This window comes from Aspergillus sydowii (genome assembly GCF_001890705.1).
Source record: "Aspergillus sydowii CBS 593.65 unplaced genomic scaffold ASPSYscaffold_5, whole genome shotgun sequence".
Lineage (NCBI taxonomy): Eukaryota > Fungi > Ascomycota > Eurotiomycetes > Eurotiales > Aspergillaceae > Aspergillus > Aspergillus sydowii.
The window spans coordinates 1,370,124-1,386,132 of record NW_024467863.1 but is presented as its reverse complement, the minus strand read 5'-3'; the positions used below and the strand labels follow the sequence as shown (position 1 = coordinate 1,386,132).

The following is a 16,009-nucleotide window of genomic DNA, read 5'->3' as shown; positions in this document are numbered from 1 at the left end:
CGTACGCAGGAGAGGATGCACGGAAGTTAGGTGTTTCAAGCGACAAAGTGGCCATGATTACGTTTTTCATATGTTCCGACATGTCTAGATGATCTGCCACGTCTATAATGGATTCTGAAGCGGACTACGAGGACCAGCAGCCCTCCACCGGGTTAAGGAACAACAATCTCCAACTCCCGCGGCTTCGCGCGAGCAGCCTTTCGCGGTATACACAAAATTCGAACGATCCTTTGGCTGGTGATCTTCGTGAACCGTAAGGGATAAATTCCTTGTATAATTTTACGTCAGTCTAATCTCCGGTCTGTATAGTATCTCCTTCAAGCGCAAGCAAAAGCAGCGATCCGGGCTTAGTCTCTCAAGTCTGTCCAACATCTTTTCGGGGGACTCCGACAGAAACATTAATTTCGACCGTACCACATCTAGAGATGGACGAGCAACAGAAAATGATTTGCAACCGGCAGGCGAAAGCTTTGAGGGGAATGGAATTTATAATACCCAGAAGGAGGGTGGGCTGTTAGATTGGTATGTCGAAGGTCCTGGAAGACGGGTTGGTTACGATGATTTTACGGCTATCGATTGGATATTCGAGTACACCAAAGAGCGTCAAAGGAAGCGGCTACTTTCAGCTAGTGGGCAGGGAGTGGTAGGATACGCCCACAAACTTTACGATGCGAGTAACGTTTGGTTAGTCCTGGTCGCTACAGGAATATCAGTTGGAATCATTGCTGCGTTTATTGATGTTGTCAGCGATTGGTTGGGGGACATTAAAGCGGGGTATTGCAAGAATGGCCCAGGAGGAGGGAAATTTTATCTAAACCGCAGCTTTTGCTGCTGGGGTCACGAACAAGGTAAGCTACCTAGTATTGGCTCTCCGATCAGCTTTCTGACGCGCTTTCTTATAAAAGACCCTTCAAATTGCGTGGATTGGGCACCTTGGGGCAAGGCTGTCGGGGCTACGTCTGCTGGTGGGGCTTTTGCCGTCGAGTATATTTTTTATATACTTTACTCTGTTAGTGCTTCGCACACTATTCCCCGTTCACAGCCCATAACTAATGCAACAGCTAGGTGCTTTTTGCCGCTTGTGCTTGTGTGCTGGTCAGGAACTATGCCATATATGCAAGGCACAGTGGAATCCCCGAAATAAAAACTGTCTTAGGTGGCTTTATAATAAAGCACTTCATGGGACCTTGGACCCTTGCAATCAAGTCATTGGGGCTGGTATGTTGTCTTCATTGGACAAAGTGCACCGAAGCTAACCATCCTGAAGTGTTTATCCGTCGCATCTGGTATGTGGCTGGGCAAAGAAGGACCGCTTGTTCACGTAGCATGTTGCTGCGCCAGTGTCATAATGAAAGGCTTCGATAGCCTTAACTGTAACGAAGGTATGTAGTCTATAGCCCTAGCTAATCATCTCGAATGACAGCTAACATGTGTAGCGAGAAAACGAGAGGTTCTCTCTGCGGCGGCTGCGGCAGGTATTTCCGTTGCATTCGGAGCCCCTATTGGTGGTGTACTGTTCAGCTTAGAGGTATTAGCGGTCTTGAAATCGTGTTGGTATTTAGCTAATATGGGGCTTTAGCAACTGTCGTACTATTTCCCTGATAAGGCGATGTGGCAAAGCTTTGTGTGCGCCATGGTGGCAGCCGTCACCCTACAGGCGTTGAACCCCTTCCGCACAGGAAATATCGTTCTTTACGAGGTCAAGTATACCAGAGGATGGCATCGTTTCGAAATGATTCCGTTCGTTATCCTTGGTATTGTGGGCGGTCTTTATGGAGCATTCCTCATCCGGTTGAATATGAAGGTCGCGAATTGGCGACGAACTCGGGGCTTCTCTCGCCCCATCATCGAAGTTGTGATCGTAGCTCTTCTCAGCGCTTTGATAAACTTCCCCAACATTTTCATGCGAGCGCAAAATTCGGAGCTCGTTCATTCCTTGTTCGCTGAGTGCAGCGCGGAGACTCCCGATCCTTTTGGTCTATGCAAAACTGGAGCAGCATCAGCTAGTACGGTAATGTTTCTGCTGTTTGCTGCGGTTCTTGGCTTTTTTCTCGCAACCATGACATTTGGCCTTGATATTCCCGCCGGCATCATCCTCCCATCTTTCGCCATTGGAGCTCTATATGGCCGTGCTCTTGGCACAGCTTTCAAAATATGGCAAGACGCTTACCCCGGCTTCTTCCTATTTGGTAACTGTGAGCCCGATGTCCCTTGTGTGACTCCAGGGCTCTATGCAATTGTCGGTGCAGCTTCAGCCCTTGGCGGTGCCACAAGGATGACCGTGTCCATCGTCGCTATCATGTTTGAGCTTACGGGCGCACTAACCTACGTCATCCCTATCATGATTGCAGTCATGCTCTCCAAGTGGTGTGGAGATATATTCGGGAAACGAGGCATCTACGAGTCATGGATACATCTCAATGAGTATCCTTTCCTCGACCATCGTGAAGATACCACACCACCCGATGTGCCCGCTCATAGAGTTATGACGAATGCAGATGATATGACAGTCCTTACAGCTGTCGGTCATACAATCGGATCGCTGCGCAATATTCTCCAGACAACATCATATCGAGGATTTCCGGTCGTTACAGAGACCTCTAACCCAGTTCTTCTTGGGTACATCTCACGCAATGAGCTCTCTTTTGCGTTAAAGAACCCAATGTCTCCATCTGGAAGTGTGCTGCCCAGTACGACTCAGGCGTTCTTTGCGCATCAACCATTCGCGGATCCTATGGATACCCTCGACCTTCGGCCTTGGATGGATCAAACCCCTATTACACTCAATAGTGGGACAACCTTTCTCATCGTGCTGCGAATGTTCCAAAGACTTGGACTTCGCTACGTCCTATTTGTTAATAAAGGGATTATGCAGGGTCTACTCACGAAAAAGGATGTTTGGTCTGTTGTTAACGATCCTACATCCCATCGGGGCGAGTGGGAGAGTGACATTCCCCGTGGTGAAGACGACGCTAGTGAAGACGTTGGGCTATTTTCAAACGACCAGGAATCCAGCAATGTCCCTCCACTGACCCCGTTGGATCGGCGACCGTCTCTTTAAGTTACCTACCACCATTTTAATGATATTTTTCCAATAATTGGGACGAGGACCATTGCGGGCGATTTTGGATCTCGAGTACATAGACACGAATCTACTTTCTTGGTTAGATAGATAATCTTCCGTTAAACATTACTACTCCGACCTATGAAGCCTTAATGATTTGCAATGTTTCCCTCGCCTCGTCTTACCTACCCCAGCCGATACCTGAGGTCTACCCATCCTCCCTTTCTACGGAGTAATGTATATCGGTACCGCCTCGCCGCTATCGTCCCCACATATTCTGCCGGCAATTATCGACCGCCCAACGCATCCGTTTTCGAAGGCCAGCCTATCTTTGGGCCTCGTTACATCTTCGCAGTTTAGAGTTGTACTACTATAGTCTGGCACAATGATGGCAGACCCGTTCGAAGTGCGCATGCGCTTTACAGCGCAACTGCAGCACTTAAATGCCTCTGTCGCCTCATCACAGAAAGCCGCACATTATGCCCTCAAATACCGCGATATGGACGAAGATCTACACTCATGTATTCTAGAGCAACTTGAAAGAGTGGGTGCCCCTCTACCTGAGAAACGTATACATGTTCAAGTTGAAATTAACTTTAGTATTTGTATAGAATAATATGAACAACAGGGCCAACATTCTATACTTCATCGAACAATTCTGCGAAATGGCTACCAAGGAAAACCACCTCCAGTACGTCCGCATGATCCAACGAGATATATTCCGTGTCGTGGACTCTGTTGCACCAGCAGACGGGTCGGGTGCTGCGAATGTAAAACACGTTCGACGAGTCCTAAATGGTCTCCAGAACAAAGAGGTGCTCTCTGCCGAAACGGTGGCCGAGTTTGACGCAGCTCTAAAAGAGCGAGAAACGCACCCGGCGCACCTTGACTTAGAGGCTGAGGAGGAAGAGGAAACTGGTTCGAAGTCGAAGACTGGGACACCGCGCGGCTCCAGGGCCAATGGCATTCGTGTGGACAAAAGACAGATCGAGCAACGGATCGAGGAAGATCGGGAACGCAACAAACGGCTACGAGAGAGTATGTGGACTGTCCGAGGGGATGACACTGATGAACACCGAAAGTTCTGGGATGAAACCAGCGATATTGGCGAAGATGACTTTACAGCTGCGCATGAGGAACTGATGGAACGAAGCGAAATGGTCAGTGCTATCTAATTCCTTTGTCTGATGCGTATCGGGATGAACTCGGACATAGCACGCAAGGCGTAATTGGCGTAAGGGGTCAGTTTTCGGGCTTTTGGAGATCGGCATATTAGCATTGCGATTTCAAGATACCAGGACTATATATATATGGATTTTGTCATTTCGAAACAGTCAACTTTTCTCCGTCTCCAAAAATTTATACGTTTAATTATTTTTCTTATGAGGAATTTTAGACCATTTTAAACCATCAGGGAACATTTATATATTTAATACCTAATATATCGACAATCGATGTTGGCAAGGAAATGGATGGTTCTCCGCATATCTGATAATATTTGTTCGGATAAACGTACCGCCGGGGTATTTTCATAAATCTTTTTGCCCGCCGGTGATTCCAATTCCAACAGCATTCGCTTATCTCCCCCTCTATGTTGTCGCAGCTTGTCACAGCGGCAAAAGGCATATTGTTTGCTGAACAAAATCCGAATAACAGCTCTAACATCGCGGCACCGGAACCGGGAAACACCGCGACCGCGACAAATTCGAAGATGGTTACCACTCGCCGATCAGCAGCCCATGTCGCTATTCCGACAGAAGATGCTGGTCTGAACGGATCCTTAGAGCTAAATGGGAAGCGCAAGTCTGATAATACTGCATCAGAGACGCCAGAAGCGAAAGGCAACAAACGGAGAAAGAGGAGCAATATACAAGTTGTGGAGCAAGAAGTAACACATGATAAGGAAGATGCGAAGGAAGAGGCAGCCCCAAAAAAGCACTTTCGGTTTGATAGTGAAGAACCCGTACTGCCAGAACCAACAGAGACAGAGGAGCCGATAGACGCGCAGCAGGGAGATCAGGATGAGGAGGAGAGCAGCGACGACGAAGCCCCGGAGACTGTGGACAACTCTGCGCAATTATCTAAAATCAAATCAGAGGCCAGGAAACAGGAAAAGGCGAGGCAAATGTTTGTATCCATTGACTTTCTGTCAATCATTACTCCTTGCTAACCGGATAACAGAGAAGAGCAATTAAAACGAGAAAAGAGGCGACAATTGGACGAGGCGCGCAAACAACAAGCCAAAGCTTCAAGTAAACGGAAAGAAACCTCTGCTTTTCAAGCCGCTCCAGGATCTGGTACCTCAGCCGACGATATTGTGTCTGAGAGTTCAGAAACTCTGCAAGGATCCTATACACAAGATTACCGACGCCCAACGCTTCCCGCACTTCTCCCAGATGACATCCTAAATGCAGTTCCTGAGGTCCGGCCACCGACGCCTCCACCGGAAACACAAACGCTTTCCCAGAAAAAACCTACAAAACTCAGGTTCCTCGAGAAGAAGGAGAAAGCTCCAAAGGATGTGAGAATGGGCGATGTGGCGATCCGAGTGCTAGACGGTGGTGGTTCACAAAAACAACCAAGCACAGCTCTTCCCCCGAAAGCCTCGAAGACCGGACGCAATTCGAAGGAAGCATGGTTGAAACAGGCACGCAGTACTGGACATGTCAATGGCATGAGGATGGCCAGCAGCGGCTCAAAGGGATTTGTGCGCAAGTAAGGATTTATACACTACTGAAGCCTGTTGAGTTGCATTTGGGTATTTCATCATCTTCAGTACATAGCGCGCTGAAAATTTGTTGTATGAATTTGCAATTGTTTGGCGTTTGGATAGATGCGATGATCACAACGGCAATGCATGTAATGTAAGACAATGGAAGCACTAGTAACGCATGCTTTCTTTTTCCCCAGTATTTTCCTTTATATCTCGTTTATTGGTTTATAATGTGATATTCATTTGTTTGCCTTAAAAGAAAGCAATTATTTAAGTTTTTAATTACAACATGTATCTATATAATTTGCATGCAGTGTAGAACGTGCTATAGATCTGCCTTTGATTTGCAGGGTCGCCGCACGTGAAAAGCTTTGTAGCTCTTTCGTTCAACACCATCCGCCCAGCGTTCAGCAACCACCAACCTCTGCCTCCCAACCCACCTAAAAGCCAATGCCCAATTCCTTCGTTTGGCAGGATTAGATATCAATTTCTATGCGCTTAATCTAAAATGGCCTCTGTTTCCGAATCCTCTCCCCTCCTCCCTCAACACAACCATGCTGCACCTTCCAATACGTCACCACGAGGAAGCCGGCCTTCACGGACGGTGACATTCAATCCTCTCGCTACAGTCAGTACATACCACGATTCCACCTCGGCCGACCCGACTTTTAAGCCCATAGCATCCGGATCTCTCCCGAGCTCAAATACCTCTACTCAACAAAGATCGACCGGGCTCTCCGCCCTGAACAGCAAGCTTCGCCGTCGCAATAGCCATGGAGCTCCTGGCACGGTCGCCTCGTCTTACCCTACCTCGAAAGTTGGCCCACAAAGAACAACAAAGACTGCGCAGAAATTGAAACTTTTACCCGATCCTATAACAGAGGAGGAGCTTGATGAGGAGACATCTCCTTCGGACGTTTACAGGCAAATCGCACGAATCAAGGAACCAGCTGCTCGCAGCCTTGCGGCCAGACTAGGAAAAGCTGATCGAGACCGGTTGCCTCGAGTATCGGCGTACTGCACGGCCAACTCCTATCGGTTAGATGGTGTGTTCAAATTCTTGAAATCTCGGTCCAAAACCCGCGGTGCCAATCCAAAACTATTTGACGAATGCGTCTATTCGCGGTTCGACTACAAACACGAAGAGAAACAGAAATATGGGACGGACTCCAATAATGTTGATGCGGACAATACTTACACCGTCGAGCGGGCACCTAGGGAACGTAGGTTCTCGGACAGCGCGGTAGAAGTAAACGACCAAAGAGAGGAGCTTATTGACTTACATGATCACAACACCCACCAGCAAAGTTCTACTGAAGAATCTGTGCTTGATAACGCCCCGGATATTGACACCACTATTGACGCCCCAGAAGTGTTCCTTTTTGATTATGGTACCGTCGTCATATGGGGCATGTCACCAGCCCAAGAGTCTCGGTTTTTATCGGATATATCAAAATTCGCAACCTCAATTCTCAGTCCGGATGACCTCCAGGTCGAGAATTTCAACTTCTACTATGCTCGTGAATACCAAGCCCGGATATACAACGATTTTATTTCTTTGCGTGATCCTCGGAATTATATGATAAAGCTCGCCATTTCACACGCTTTATCTCAGTCCGTGAAGACATCCCTTTTTGAAGACCTCGTTTCTGAAACAATATCGAACACCGCACCATTACCGGCTCAGATTGCGCAGACGGGAAGCGTCAATCTCTCAAGACAGCAGATCAATATGCAAGTCGGAGAGCTATTCATCCTCCGTATAAATATCCACCTGCAGGGTTCAGTGTTGGATAGTCCAGAGTTAATGTGGGCAGAACCACAACTAGAGCCTGTATACCAAGCCGTCCGAAGCTACTTGGAGATGGACCAGCGCGTGACGCTATTGACAGAACGACTAGATGTAATAGCGGATCTTCTTGCAGTGCTGAAAGATCAATTAACTCACCGTCATGGTGAGTATCTCGAGTGGATAGGTACGTACGAAACCACTGATTTTCGCATAACATTACTAATCCGATGTAGTCATCGTCCTTATTGCCGCAGAGATTCTTGTGGCCGGTATCAACATTGTTGTTGATTTGTACGCTGGTGTTGAATAGATGCAGTTTGCTCTCAATTTGGGGTTTTGTTTAGGTGTCGGAGTCCGAGGAGCCACTCGTTTAAAGCATTTTAACCATCTTATGTATCATATCCGAGTTCCAATTCCGAGAAATGTGCTCGACGCGGACACGCACATAGTGGTCTCAATCGAGCCATTCTTGATGAATTTCCACGCATTCACCTAGTATATACCAATAGCACCTGAAATTCACTTCAACGGCTATACATTGAAATCAAGAAGCCCGAGGCTGCTTACATGTCACCATGACGTATTTCTTTACTACCATCCCACAGTCATAGTGTATCTCGCGAGGCACTACCCGGGCAGCTTGTGAGCTCACAGCGCGCCGTGTAAGCATTTAAGACGCAAGATTAAATAACCAAGACAAGAACACAAAGCTTTCTAAGCAGCTAAGCCGGCGATAACAAGCTTCCCCTCGCCCTCCAGACCGAGTGAGGCCGAGGGCGAGGGCGATCCAATGGAAGGTATGGGTGAATGTGTGAATGTGGACCCACTTGTGACAGATGCGATCGACAGCCAGGGCCCGCCATTCCCGATTCAGAAACCACTCTCTGATTGGTCGGAGAATATACTCAAAGGACCGGCTCAGTGAGGAATTCACATCACAACTGCTCAACGGGCAAGGTGTAAGCTTCGGGGTTAACGGAGGCTTTGAAGATTGGTCCTTTGGGAGTCCGTAAACGCCGATTCAAGTTGCGTGGCTACTGGCGAGGAGATGGAAGCATAAATACTAGCTTGGGCTGCCTGCTGGCTGTGTGTTTCTTTGTTCTCGGAGTGTGTTCGAAAGTCTAAAATTCAAAAGACATCGACTTCCCTCATATTTATCATCCCGTTTTATCATTTTTCCTCCTTCTTCTTCTCTCGCGAAAGGTACTACTAGCAAGCAATCGAGATGTCTGACGAAATCGCGACCCAACCCCATAACCTCCCCCTCCTCGCAACAGAGGAGAACACCGCGGGGAAAACGTACATCGTCACAGGTGCCAACACCGGTCTCGGATTCGAAGCCTCCAAGCATCTTGTCAATCTCGGCGCAAAGAAGGTTATCCTCGCCGTACGTAGCGTTCCCTCCGGTGAAGCTGCCAAGAAGAAAATCGACGAGGCTACCGGAAAAGCCTCTGTTGCGGAAGTCTGGGCCCTTGACTTGAGCAGCTACGAATCCGTCAAGGCCTTTGCCAACCGTGCCACTACCGAGCTTGACCGCATTGATGCTGTGATTGAGAATGCGGCTGTTGCTACAGGTGAACAGAAGTCCGCAGAAGGATATCATATTGGTCTCACGGTCAATGTGTTGAGCACCTTTCTGTTGGCTGTGTTACTATTGCCGAAACTGAAAGAGTCTGCGGAGAAGCATGGCATCCTACCCCGTCTGTCGATTGTGACGTCGGGTGTCGGGTTCGATGTGCGTCAGGTGTGGGAAATGGTGAAAGAGGACCCATTTGTGAGAGCGTCCGGTCTCCCTGCTGAGCAGCTGATGGCCACGTATGTACCCTCGTTAGACTGCTTTTAATTTACTTATAGCTAACTACCTGTGAATAGATACCCCCTGTCCAAGCTTATGGATACCTTCGCCGTTCGTGAGCTAGCGGCGCAGCTCCCACTTGACCAAGGAAAGGTGGTCATCAATGCTGTCTGTCCTGGCCTTTGCAAGACCGAGCTTGTTCGCAATGCTCCACCACCCCAGAAGGAATCAATTCTCAACCTGCATGCACAGTTTGGTCGGTCTGCAGAAGACGGAAGCCGCACTCTTCTCGCCGGCGCTAACTTAGGAGAGGACAGCCATGGGGGCTTCACTTCCAGTTGTGAAATCAGAAAGTAAGTCGTCTCGGAAACCAATCATAGTTGATGTACACTAACAGAGGTGTGCAGTGACAAAGTTCCTGACTGGGCGAAGGACGAGGAGGCGCAGAAATGGCAGAAGAACCTGTGGGACCTCATTGTCAAGGAGATCGATGCCACCGTACCCGGTGCAGTGGGGAAGGCATTGGGGAAATAAGTGTCACACGACGGATTAGTTGTTTGATATGTTAGCTTTGAGAACTCAATTTGATTGATGTGGGATTTCGAGAAACTTCTGTGTAGAACACAGCACTATGCCCGTTCGGTCGTGCAGTGCATATACCCAGGGAAATGCAGCTAGTACCTGCCTAACATCTTCCCAGGTGGAAAGGTCAAGCGCCTGCATTGCAGTGCGAGTTGTAGGTATAAGCCACTCGCCATCTGAAGGTTTGAATACAGCAACCGATCCGATGAAGAGTGTCCAGAGAAGCACGCATTTGATAACCTTACTTCCCTGACCCGTTTCGACAGAAAGCATTAGATCTTTGATAGTGAGCCGAAGCCGATGAGACAACAGAGGCTTATCTGATATACGCTGATCCAAACCCCTGAGAAATGACACCAGGAACGCGATAAGCCCAAGATGAATGGCTTGCTCAAGGATACTCATGTTCGGCGCGGGGGTTGAATTAGATTCAGAGCTGCTGCGTAGTGGGTTTATATGCAGAAGGGAAAACCCGAGGTAAAGAATAGTGTGATGGAATTCATCGGCACCTAGCTTTTGTCTTTGCCCGGCACCAGCTTCGTTGAGCATTACGGCGACGCTTCTCACGCACTCAGATGTTGTCCATAGATCTTCTCGCAGGAAGTCTTGCAGGACCCTATCAGTTCCACAATTGTTGAGTTGGCCATTTGGCCTCGTCTCATAATCAGAACAAACGGATCTTAGAGTACGAAGATACTCGATGCCTTGAATGCCAAATAATGTCCTTGAGCCAAGCTGTAAAGCGTACTCCAAATCAGCCCTACATTAACGGCGTCAGCCGTAACCCAATGAAGACAGCCCAGTAGATTATCTTAACCACAGAGATAGCATATTGGCTCACCTCAGAACCTTTAGGATAACACCGCAGCACTCGCTACCAAACTGTTTAACCCCGCCGCGCAATTCAATCATCCGGCGCAAGCCTTGAATATGAACATAACCCCGCTCATACTGGCCTTGCAACCGTTCGTACTGGGACATTACCACGAGTATCGCAATGGTCATATCCGACGTCGCGTCTGTTGCGCTCATCAACCGCTCCTGGATAATGCGGTAGGTGCAGGCAATATGGTACATTCCTTGCGTCGTCTCATTGACAAGGTTCTTGGAGCAGAGGATTGTTGTAGCAACGGAACAGTGGAAGTCTATCCCAGCCACCATATGAGTATTATTCCGAAAGATAATACTGATAGATATTGGAATGGAGATACGCACAGGCCTCGTCGAGAAAGAAATACCGCACCCAAACGGACCCCATATGGTCTGGCATTTCTAACGCGCCATCAAGTTCAGGGTTGTATCGAGCGCCGCTGAAGAAGAACAGAGCTTTACTGAATCAAACCGCGTCAGTTATTTGTTCTCCCTGCAATGCGCCGATAGTTTATGGGTCATATATATACACACCCTCTCGGACCAGACCCTTCGACCTCGCAGGTACCGGTATAGGAAATAGTACTCCATCACTAACCGGTCTCTCAATTCCAACCACCTCAGCATCACCGGTCCTATCGCTTGTTGACCGAAGGGCTTTTCGAATAATTGCGGGTGTACGAAAAGGGCTCGCATAATTGTCTTTCTTAAGAACAACGGCTTTGGATGAGCGTGACAGAGTCTTGTTGGTGTTCTTGCCTGTCGCTGCGTGGGTGCGAATGCGTCGCCTCGCTGCGTGGTCGATCGCGACACTATTGTCGATAAACTCGAAAGTCATCGTTATTTATGTATTTATATGATCTTTTTGTCGCACAGGAGGTCGTGAAATGAAGGAAGCAGCTTCAAGTCTTCGAAATCTGAGATACAACTGTAGGCCGGAGATAACGGAGCTATCGGCACATTCAAGGTCGAAGGAAAAGGAAGCAAAACTGTGGCATAATATGCTCTCTATACCCTTCAGGCAGCTCCTGGATACAGCCTGGGTACTAGTATTATACTTCGCAAATCAAATACTTGTGCGATTTATACTTGCTAATTTTATATATCTTAGCGTTCTTGGCACTTTGGGCATAGGCCATAGATGCACCGTATTGCATTTATACATGATTATTAAAAAAAATAAAAAAATTGACTGTACTATAGCTTCTAAATTCCCGATATACACAAAGAGCGAGCTCAAGCATCTTCAGGCTGATCGGACTTATTAGCGTTCGCCCGGCGACGAAGCCTTCCAGCAGCATCATGTTCCTCATCCCACTTCGCAAGCTCATCATTAGGCACTTTGACCATTTTATGGGATGTCTCGCCTGAAGGGCCTGCAATAATCGTTTGGCGGAACTGGTAGCCTCCAAAGTGCGGTAAGATCTTCATATAGACAAAATAGTAGACACCGCAAAAGCCAATGCTAGTAAATAAAGTTAGCCCTATACTCACGCGGAAAAAAAAGCATGAAAGCACGTACAGTGAGATTCCAACGACAACATATGTTCCATACCAGAAGCTCACATCGCCTCCGGTTGCACCTGTTGACGGCGGGTACCAGGGTGCAACAAGCAGGTAAAGGTTGGCCAGGATTGCGAAGTAGACGACAACAGTCCAGGCATGCCACTCCGTCCGAGGAATATTGAGACGCTTTCTATGTCTTCGGGTGAATAATAAGCCAATGGCAAGAAAGAAGTTGAACATGCTTTGCGGATATATTCCTAGATCGACAACTGCGCAAGTTGTTAGTGATATAAACGTGTGGTATGTATGCATTCTGCCGGCGTACCGAAATTGAAGGCATCACCGGCCGGAGGAGCCAGAATCATGAGAGCCGTTAGAGCCCACTTTAGCCAGTATGGCCCCAGAGGGGTTCCAAAGGGGCGAGTGGATGTCCAAAACCTCGTAAATGGAAGCACCCCTTGTCTGTTCACATCAGTCAATGGCCCAAGAACAATTTATGGGGCATACATACCTGCCGCACTCGCGAAGCATTCGGGACTGTCCAATGAGAACAACAAGCAAATTACCGAAGGCACTGACACAGATTAGGAAGTTTAGGGCACGAGATGCGCCACCGCCGCCAAAGACCTTCAGGAAGAAGAGACTCGCAACATTGACGTCCGACTCGATAATTTCCTGCTTGCTCGCGGCAGCAACGTAGGCGATATTCGCAAGCATGTAGAGAATACCGGTGGTAATGAGTGATGCAGGACCACTCCATTTGAGTGTCTTGATAGGGTTCTTGACCTCATTTACGAGGTTGAACGCATTCTCATAACCCTGATAGGAAAACATCACGTTTATGAGTGAGTTGGTGGCCCCATACACTGTAGCATCTTCTGTTCCTTCAAAAGCGTTTCGGAAATGGGCTGTTGGGTCAGCAATAGACGAAACGTTGCCACCAAGCACGACGAGTCCAGCAATTGCAATGCTACATGGATTAGAAAACACGGTCCGAAAATGGGGCATGAGCACTCACAAGATCAGTGTAATAAGTTTAACCCAGCCAATTGCATTGGAGAGGTGCAAAGACCATTTTGTATTGAAGGAGACGGCTGTGACCCATAATTAGTATATGTCATATAAGCCCTAGTTCTTCATACTAACCTAGGACTGCCACAGTATACGACGCAAGAGCAACGCNCTTGGATTGCCAGGCTGTAGGTTCCGACTCCCCCAGCCGGAAAAGGTAATTGGCCAAAACTAATATGTTCAACATCAGTTTGGTGAACTTGTATAGGAGATCGAACATGCCATACCGATAGCATTACTACTGCTGAAGGAGAAAACCACAGTCTGCACGGCGAAGACCGTGGGAAAGAAATATCTGGGGCGCGGGTACGCCTGTTCCAAATAAACAGCTTCGGATCCAGACCGACTTGGAAAATACGACGCGAATTCGAGGTATACGGAAAGCATGCTTGATGCAACTGCGAACCCTATCACCCAGTAGAACAGGCCAAGGCCGATAGAGCCGGCTCCTTCAAAGACAGACGAGGCTACACGAAGAAATCAACAACAGATCTACTGAGACAGAGAGATAGCTGGAAGTCACTCACGAGTAGAGAAGATTCCAGTCCCAACCATTTTGCTCACATTCATGAAAATCAGCGTAATGGACCCTGCCTCATACCCAAGCGGCGAAACAACTTCAACCGGCGCTCCGCTCGCCTCTTGATAAGTGGGTATGGTAGTGTTGCCGCCCGCATCTGCAGTGTAATGCAGGCTGCCGCCGTCGATTGTGTCTTCAGACGGCGCATCATGTTGGGTCACTTGGGTGTCGCTGGCCTGGTATTTAAAGTCGAAGAAGCCCATCTTGGAAGCAGAAGCGGCGATCAAATCCTAGCTTCCAGAAGCTGGTGGATAAAGCATTGCAAGGTCTTTGGCCGGGGGCTTCATCTTATATCCATCCCCCACTGGCTGGGGTTCTCATCGTGCTACATTATGGCGTAATCCGGTCCGTCTCTCCTGACGGGGCCACCTGCAAAGGCAAGAAGCAAAAGACAACATTTACTTATTGCAAAAGAGACAGTGTTACATTTGCCAAGTGTCTTGTCTCTGCTGATTTTTCTTGGGTGTCAGCGGATTGTTATACACGAGATCTTGTAGGCGAGGGGGTTGGATTGCACAACACCTCGCAGAAATAGCACCATCGCGACCAACTCTTTGGGTTTAACCAACCACAGCCCCGACGATCGACCTAGCGGCGACATTTGTTTAGTGGCATTCATTGCAACTAGCTGTGCACTGTCTTCTGTCTTCCAATTCCGCGGGCCCCCCACGAGTTGACAAGGCGGCTCGTCGCCTGGGCATATTCCAACTGATAGCTTTAGCATCTTGACCTGGAGAGAATGCTTGCAAATAAAAGGCACTAAAGGAGTCACACGCTCGTATTTGGTGGTGCAATTCAGCATGAGATGGGGTCTTTGGTTGTCGCGATTTAATGAAGGGAAGGTGTAGATGTCAGATGGAAGCATACGCGAGGTGACCCAGTATACGCCTTACCTTGGCTATCTTCTTGAACTACCCAAAATGGAGACAATCTGTATAAATCTATGAGAGTTATATTGTCCCCCTTAACACCCACGCAATTAAGTACGTATTTTCGAATACCCAGTAGATGAAGTAAAAAATTGCACCCGTCAAGAACCCCGTCCGAAACCCACAAAAAAAATAAAACAGTCGTCAGAAACAGATAACGGAGAAATCGCCCTTAGCTCTCTTCCTTTGGTTCTTTCGTATCAAGGTCCATTGGAGTCGCCGGGTTTTCCGCCGAGGGATCTTCTGCTCGTTCTGGGGAAGCATCTCTGTTCTCACCCTCCCGATCGCTCGCCTGCGGAGTCTCCTTCTCCGGCCCAGACCCATTGCCCTGCTGAATCCGGAATGAAGATGTCATCTCCTCTTGTGATGGCGCTGGCGCGAGTCGTGGCCACGCTGACGACGCCCCTGGCCCAGACGCCTCAGGAGTAGTACCTGTAGCCGGCGCATCTTCATCCTCGATATTCAGGTTCGACTTGCGGGATCGTTTTACGCGGAGTGGACGTTCTTGCGGCTGCATTAGATAATTGGGCAATCAGCCAAAGGGAAGTTCAATCAAGCTACTCGCGCTGAACTTACTGTGGGCGGCTGTTCGTCTGAACTCCCTTCTGTCTCATCTTCATAATATCCTGGCCCCGATCCATTTCTCGTCGCGGAGATGCCGTTTACGTTTCCACCGCTGGACATCATAGCCGCAGCACGGGCGCGCAACTCCGGGTTCACGCCGGCCTGGGCTTCTTCAGCCATTCCGGTAACATTGGCCAGGCGCTCGAGAAGGATACAGGACTCGAGGCGCATCTTCTGAATGTATTGCCAGCCCCGTCGGTTGCGGGTGCGCATCAATTCATTTTCAGCTTCGATTTCGCTGAGACGCTTCTTGAGCGCGATGCATTTGCGCTTGTAGGCGATTTCAACACTGGGCGGGTTCGCGGATGGCTGGGATGTTGATGTTTTTGGTTCCATCTTAGTTTGGGCGTCGTGGCCGCAGGAATCACAGGGGGTTTAACGGGATCCAAGATTGACTGCTCTATATATTTTTGATTATTTCGTGAATTTAGAAGAGAATTGATTCGGACAAAGAGCTCGTTTGGTCTAGAAACAAGGAAGTTC

The 16,009-nt window shown here is 48.5% G+C and overlaps 7 protein-coding genes across 7 annotated transcripts; 4 read left to right on the top strand and 3 right to left on the bottom strand.

The window, feature by feature from the left end:
- The first annotated feature begins 1 nt into the window (after position 1).
- Positions 2–3,235, top strand: ASPSYDRAFT_202732 (chloride channel protein). Its single transcript, XM_040843823.1, has 7 exons — positions 2–253; positions 310–848; positions 906–1,009; positions 1,066–1,218; positions 1,268–1,382; positions 1,437–1,528; positions 1,580–3,235. The coding sequence occupies exons 1-7, from the start codon at positions 108–110 to the stop codon at positions 3,059–3,061; spliced, it is 2,631 nt and encodes an 876-aa protein (XP_040702735.1). The 5' UTR covers positions 2–107; the 3' UTR covers positions 3,062–3,235.
- A 184-nt stretch (positions 3,236–3,419) lies between these two features.
- ASPSYDRAFT_202729 (CTD kinase subunit gamma) lies at positions 3,420–4,480 on the top strand. Its single transcript, XM_040843822.1, has 2 exons — positions 3,420–3,608; positions 3,676–4,480. The coding sequence occupies exons 1-2, from the start codon at positions 3,450–3,452 to the stop codon at positions 4,237–4,239; spliced, it is 723 nt and encodes a 240-aa protein (XP_040702734.1). The 5' UTR covers positions 3,420–3,449; the 3' UTR covers positions 4,240–4,480.
- A 149-nt stretch (positions 4,481–4,629) lies between these two features.
- ASPSYDRAFT_78860 (uncharacterized protein) lies at positions 4,630–8,187 on the top strand. Its single transcript, XM_040850975.1, has 4 exons — positions 4,630–5,191; positions 5,246–5,779; positions 6,366–7,753; positions 7,803–8,187. The coding sequence occupies exons 1-4, from the start codon at positions 4,656–4,658 to the stop codon at positions 7,877–7,879; spliced, it is 2,535 nt and encodes an 844-aa protein (XP_040702733.1). The 5' UTR covers positions 4,630–4,655; the 3' UTR covers positions 7,880–8,187.
- Positions 8,188–8,426: 239 nt separating this feature from the next.
- On the top strand, positions 8,427–9,963 carry ASPSYDRAFT_45345 (putative short-chain dehydrogenase/reductase family protein). Its single transcript, XM_040847021.1, has 3 exons — positions 8,427–9,384; positions 9,442–9,717; positions 9,772–9,963. The coding sequence occupies exons 1-3, from the start codon at positions 8,795–8,797 to the stop codon at positions 9,896–9,898; spliced, it is 993 nt and encodes a 330-aa protein (XP_040702732.1). The 5' UTR covers positions 8,427–8,794; the 3' UTR covers positions 9,899–9,963.
- On the bottom strand, positions 9,635–11,654 carry ASPSYDRAFT_132512 (uncharacterized protein; the record flags this gene model as incomplete). Its single annotated transcript, XM_040840607.1, has 4 exons — positions 9,635–10,706; positions 10,788–11,091; positions 11,162–11,277; positions 11,347–11,654. The coding sequence occupies 4 exons, from the start codon at positions 11,652–11,654 to the stop codon at positions 9,944–9,946; spliced, it is 1,491 nt and encodes a 496-aa protein (XP_040702731.1). The 3' UTR covers positions 9,635–9,943.
- A 398-nt stretch (positions 11,655–12,052) lies between these two features.
- Positions 12,053–13,963, bottom strand: ASPSYDRAFT_58122 (high affinity methionine permease; the record flags this gene model as incomplete). Its single annotated transcript, XM_040849483.1, has 8 exons — positions 12,053–12,281; positions 12,339–12,591; positions 12,648–12,784; positions 12,834–13,292; positions 13,341–13,416; positions 13,469–13,564; positions 13,621–13,860; positions 13,921–13,963. 8 exons carry the CDS (start codon positions 13,961–13,963, stop codon positions 12,053–12,055), a joined length of 1,533 nt encoding a protein of 510 aa, XP_040702730.1.
- A 1,111-nt stretch (positions 13,964–15,074) lies between these two features.
- On the bottom strand, positions 15,075–15,862 carry ASPSYDRAFT_151797 (uncharacterized protein; the record flags this gene model as incomplete). Its single annotated transcript, XM_040842130.1, has 2 exons — positions 15,075–15,413; positions 15,464–15,862. 2 exons carry the CDS (start codon positions 15,860–15,862, stop codon positions 15,075–15,077), a joined length of 738 nt encoding a protein of 245 aa, XP_040702729.1.
- Positions 15,863–16,009: the final 147 nt, after the last annotated feature.